This window comes from Bidens hawaiensis, unplaced genomic scaffold (genome assembly GCF_021521415.1).
Source record: "Bidens hawaiensis isolate Kalapana, Puna unplaced genomic scaffold, B.hawaiensis_p1.1 tig00056278_1, whole genome shotgun sequence".
Classification (NCBI taxonomy): domain Eukaryota; kingdom Viridiplantae; phylum Streptophyta; class Magnoliopsida; order Asterales; family Asteraceae; genus Bidens; species Bidens hawaiensis.
The window spans coordinates 7,316-13,179 of NW_027500150.1; the positions used below are offsets into that span (position 1 = coordinate 7,316).

The 5,864-nt window shown below is 33.8% G+C and overlaps 1 protein-coding gene across 1 annotated transcript; it reads left to right on the top strand.

Moving 5' to 3' along the window:
* The first annotated feature begins 203 nt into the window (after window positions 1–203).
* On the top strand, window positions 204–2,525 carry LOC143601441 (protein LIFEGUARD 2-like). Its single transcript, XM_077078847.1, has 4 exons — window positions 204–459; window positions 973–1,086; window positions 1,675–1,832; window positions 2,203–2,525. The coding sequence occupies exons 1-4, from the start codon at window positions 204–206 to the stop codon at window positions 2,407–2,409; spliced, it is 735 nt and encodes a 244-aa protein (XP_076934962.1). The 3' UTR covers window positions 2,410–2,525.
* The last annotated feature ends 3,339 nt before the right edge of the window (window positions 2,526–5,864 follow it).

Sequence of the window (5,864 nt, forward strand, 5' to 3'; positions counted from 1 at the left end):
AACAGCTAATATTCCTACACGTGTCAAGCAACAAAACCCATACGTAAAGACACCTCACGAACAATCTCAATCCCTCCAAAAAAAAAACCACTAACAATAATAATCACTTATATAAATCCAACCGAACCTCTTATTTCTTCATCCTTAAGTTCCGAACATATTCTTAACCTCTTATTTCTTTGCCACCATAACATTTCATAACCATGTGGAACCAACCGCAGTTTGGGAAGACGGACTTGGAGTCGGGACCAGCCCGAACTCTGTACCCGATGATGTTGGAGTCCCCCGAACTCCGGTGGTCGTTTATTCGAAAGATTTACTCTATTGTGGCGGTCCAGTTGCTTCTTACGGTCGCGGTGGGCGCTATTGTTGTCTCGTATCATCCTATTGTCACGTTTATGACGACTACTAGTGGTGGATTGGCTTGTTACATTATTCTCATCATCGCTCCATTTATTAGTAAGTTATAGAATCGTGTTATGTAATCGGTTTTTAAATTGTGTACTGTGAGTGGGCATGCACGGTTCTGTTTGGGTCGGTTTTGGCTTAAAACTGAAATTTTGGTTTTTTTTTTAATTTTTGAAAACTGCTACTTTCCGTTTTTATGGTGCTTTCATTTGACCGAAAGAAAAAGTTTGGCCTACAGTAAATTTGGGCTAAGCATTTTATTAATTAACGAATAAATGATTATTAATATTGTACATTTGGATAAAAATATTTTAGTGTTACATTTTTATAAAGTACTTAAACCAAAATAAAAATAAGAGAATATAAATTTGTTTCGGTTTTTTTAGTTTTTATGACGGTTGATTTTTGTTTTGGATATGTTTTTCGGTTTAATGTACACCCATAGATTCTAGATTCTGGATTAATCAAACGTGTTTATTCTTAAATTTGCTATGTTTTGGTGTTGTATTGTGTTTGATTTCATTACATCTTTGTTGAATTGATGATGTTGCTTTTGTTGTACAGCTTTATGTCCCTTGTATTACTATCACCAGCGTCATCCTATCAATTATGTGCTTCTCGGTATCTTCACCGTTACTCTGGCTTTTGCAATCGGTTTGACATGCGCTTTCACCAGTGGTAAGCCAACTTTCTATGCAATTGTGTGTGTTACGGGTTGGGCCTGTGTTTGCTGGTTGTTGAACCCATAAATTGGGCACGAACCTGACTGCGACCCAAACCCGAAAACCGTGTAAGGCACGTGACCCTGAACACAACCCACACAACCCGTTTGTCAGAAAGTTTATATTTTATGTTTTCAAATATATATTAATTTACTTTTTAGACAAAAAATCCAAATTTAGATAAAACACAAGTACATTTTAATTTATATAAAAGACTAGTCAATTTTCTTTTTAATTTTAAATTTTGGCATAGAATGCTCACCATTTATTAATAAATTACATTTAAAATAATAAAACAAATAATAAATAATTTAAAGGGGTTGCCGGTCGGGTCAACTTACAAACCCGACACGTTCTGCTAAGCGGTCGACGGTTCAACCTAAAACCTAAACCAGTATACCAAGCCCAAGCCTGCGAATTTCTTGTGAGGTTCGTGTCAGGTCAGAAATCACACCCGACCGTGAATTCATGTTTTGCAATCATAAATCTATTGAAGTGAAACGATTAGTGGAACATATTGATGAATTGTTGGTTGATATTGCAGGTAAGGTGATACTAGAAGCGGCTATTTTGACCGCAGTGGTGGTTGTGAGCCTCACAGTGTTCACATTTTGGGCTGCCAAAAGAGGTTATGATTTCAATTTCTTAGGCCCATTCTTATTTGGTGCCATTATGGTGCTTTTCATCTTTGCCCTCATTCAGGTTTGTTCCTCACAACTCACAAGTTTTAATAATTGAACGGTCTAGTGTGCTAGTCGGTGATGGGATACTGACTAGCAATTAATAGGGATTAGTTGGATTGGGAAGGATGAATCGTATTGGAGATTTATATATTACTTTATAAAATTCTATAAAAATCTGAATTTTATATTATATATATATATATTTTCTCAAGTACGACCAATTTTGACCGATTGTGACTGATATTTGACCGTGTTGACCAATTTTAATTTGTCCCGGTCTTAGGGACCTATTAGGTGATTAGTTGACGTCTATCACAATCTTTATAACGCTTACCATCACTAAACCAATCACATTGATTAAGTCTTTTTGTTAAATTTTTTTGTTGCAGATGTTCTTTCCTCTTGGTAGAATTTCGGTTATGATCTACGGGTGTTTAGCTGCCATAATCTTCTGCGGATACATAGTTTACGACACTGATAACTTGATCAAACGTTACACATACGACGAGTACATTTGGGCCGCGGTTGCTTTGTATCTTGATGTCATAAATCTCTTCATGGCGTTGCTTACCGTGTTTAGAGCCGCGGATAGCTGAATCATTTTGGAGATTACTTGCACGTATCATTTTGATGTAATTTGTGAATAGGCGTTATGTATACTTATACTAATTGGTTGCATTTGGAAGGTTTCTATTTTCTAATAATGGGATCTTTGAATCGTGTCGTAATTGTATACAACAAAAGAGACAAGAAGTTGGTTTTTTCGAAGCATTAATGGGCGTAAATACACCAAACGTTGTTATCTAAAGTGAGAAAATTGTACAGCTAAACAAACCGCACTTAATATTATACAAGTGATTATATATTTAAAATAATATAGTTTGTTTGTATGTAACTATGTATGCATGTTTCATACCTTGGCGATAGTAGCTATGGTTTTTGTTAAACTACTAGTTAAGTGCCTGTGCAATGCTGCGAGTGCAACATATTGCAGTGACATACTTGTTTATGTTGCTTTATAATTCAACTCGTGATAAAATTGAGTTAATATGGCATGTGATGTTAATTTTAGTCTAATAAGAATTTTAGATGAATAGAACAAATATGTAACAAATGACTTAGATTAATGCAGCGAATATGTAATATTTTAACATGTGTCTACATATTTTGTAGAATATAATTAATTAATAATTAGGTAAGTTATAAGTAAGTTGATGAATATATTGATAGGTAATTACTGAATTAAAGAGAAAAAACTGTCTAAATTAGATAAATAAAAGTTGCAACTTTTATGCTTTAAAGACTTGTAAATTGATGAAGCTATAACTTAACCTTTATAAGTTGCACATCGGCTTTGAATAAAATATATATCAAAAATTAGAGAAAAATAAGAACGTTTCAACCGTATGTTTGAAATTATTTTTAAACATAATATACTAAAAAATATACAATAAAAACTAAAAAAAAAATGAATATGAGGAATTTATTGACAAACATGAGGGGGTGAAATAGTAAATACTGCATAAAATTACACAAATAAAATAAAGATGAAGGGGAAAATATGTAAATATATTTCAAGATAAAGACACGTTTGCCCCTTAAATTTAGAAATTTAATGCAATAAAGGTTGTAACCCTTAGATTTGCTTTTTATATATATACTTTTTAATTTTTAATAAATAAAGCTTTAGATTTGCAACGTGTAGCCCCCTCTTCCTTCTCAAATTCCCGCCTAACACCACTTTCCTTTTACAATCAGGCGTGAATCTGTAATGAACTACTCACTCAAATAATCAAAAGATTGAGTTTATTTAAAACTGAGAATTGGGGATGGGAAGAACAGAGTACAAAGAAGGAGATGAGAATAATAGAGTCCTGAGATCTAACAAATTGCCTACCTCATGATCACTCAATAATTACATTAAATAGAAATATCCTAAAGAATTCTGTTAGGTCATGGCTGACATGGCACCTATAATGTGGTCCTGAAATTTCTTTGGTTGCACTTTAATTCTTTCATTTTTTCTTTGTTGGACTTGACACATTTTTGGTGTGTTACCAGTCTGCTTGTCTATCAGACTCATGACAATACCGCCCCATTAGAACCCACCTTGTCCTCAAGGGGTAAATTAGGAAATTGTTGTTCAAGCTGGCTAGTATCCTCCCAAGTGGCTGCTTGTGACATTCGTGAAAAATCCGGATACACCTTAGTACTTACAAACTCGAATAAGCATTTAACCGCTTATTGCGTAACGAACAAACGAATAACCAAACGGGTCTGGTTATGGTCCGGATATCCCGGGGTGCCATCTATAAGTGATATGCGTTTAATATAAGTCAATATAGTGATATTAAAGCCTTAGAATGATTGCAAATCAGTTAAACGAAAACATGCTCGTTTAACCACCCGCTATGATCTTAAACGCGAAAGATAGTTCCGAAACAAGCATTGTATCATCCATTAAGCCGAAAAAGATCTACCAAATACTTTTTGGGGATGTTCTAACCGATCCGTGAAAATATTTTCGATTTTTACAAACAAATATTATGTTTTTATAAATTTACACAAAAATGACTGAAAAACGCTCCTTTTCGCGCTGTTTGTCGTACCTGTTTGTTTTTTCTCGCCAAAAACCAAATCCGATATAAACTTGGACTCGGGATTTCATGTTCGGGCATGCAAAACAAGACTAATGGGCCAAAATTAGGCCCAAAGGAGGCCCAAAAGTTCCAACCCGCCAAAGTGGACTAAACCCTCCTTAAAATCCTTTTCACATTTAAACCCATTACTTGATATTTTTACATGATATTTCTCACAATTTCTGGACATTCAGCCCCTGCCTTCTTAACACACCCAAGAAACCTTCAAGGTAAGCTTCGTGTTTGATCATTAGAACTTGAATTAAACATGGTTTTTACATAAAACTTGATCCTTGATTATCAAAAATGACTTCTAACCATCCAAAAACCCTAAAAATTGTTCAAAAACATATTTTGATCATACACATGGTTAAGAACCTGGATTGATAAGTTTTATGGCCATAAACACGGATTAGAGGGTTTAAACGAAGTTTTTACGGTTCAAAAGTTCGGTTTAGAACCCTAACCGAAACCCTAATTTCCATGGCTGGACTCTTGATGATACATGCTTGGTTTATGATATAGGACTTTTATCTAGCCTACATAGGAGCACAAGAGCTTGAAAATTTGATTAGAAAGGCGGAAACGAACCAAAACCGCTAAGGTAATGCCGAAACACTCGCTTACGGGCTGTTAAGGTTAAGGTTGTGATATGCATATTGTTAGGTCTTGAAATTTTACAGGGACATCAGGTACCATGTCATTGAGTCCCTGTTCAAATTTGGTAATTTTTCGACCATCCGAGAATATTTGGTGAATTTATTACCGAATTGGGACGTTTACTTGGGAAAAATATTTAAAATACTTGAAAAATTATGAAATTTTCTGAGGAACTCAGATTTGGTATATTTTGATCACATATAAAATTTGGGATCATTTGGAAAAGTTTAAGCATGTTTTGCGTATATGCGTTCGTATGAATTTTTATAGCCGAATTTGTGCCGAAAAGAATATTGAACAAGCTTATCGCATTCTGGAATTGATACAGGTTGTTTTGGGACATAATTTGAGTATTGAAGAATTTTTTTTGGAATTTTTGGAAATCGTTCGGGATAGACGGACAATTTTCAGGCGAAATATAGCTGATAAAATGAATTTTTATAAATTATTAAATTAGTAAATAATTCCAGAAATATTTTTATAAAAATCTACATATTTTATTTGATAAGTGGCTAAATTTTCATAATTTAATGATTAATGGTTAATTAATTATGCTAATTTGAAGATTAAACAAATTCAATTTTAATAAAAACCGACAAGTTCGCGATTAACGAACCTGCGGGAATATCAAAACACCAAGAGTGATTTAAAATAATATTTTTGGATTAAATAAGTAAAAACGAACATTTCTATGAGAAACCTGGACAATCTGGATAGATTGTGCGCGTTTCTTCTCAAATCAAACTGAATAA

What these genes read in the sequence shown, in the direction of transcription:
- LOC143601441 (XM_077078847.1), top strand. Translation starts at nt 204, where the DNA reads ATGTGGAACCAACCGCAGTTTGGGAAGACGGACTTGGAGTCGGGACCA. An exon ending in GACATGCGCTTTCACCAGTG is followed by an intron (nt 1,087 to 1,674) that starts GTAAGCCAACTT and finishes TTGATATTGCAG; the next exon opens with GTAAGGTGATACTAGAAGCG. An exon ending in TCATCTTTGCCCTCATTCAG is followed by an intron (nt 1,833 to 2,202) that starts GTTTGTTCCTCA and finishes TTTTTGTTGCAG; the next exon opens with ATGTTCTTTCCTCTTGGTAG.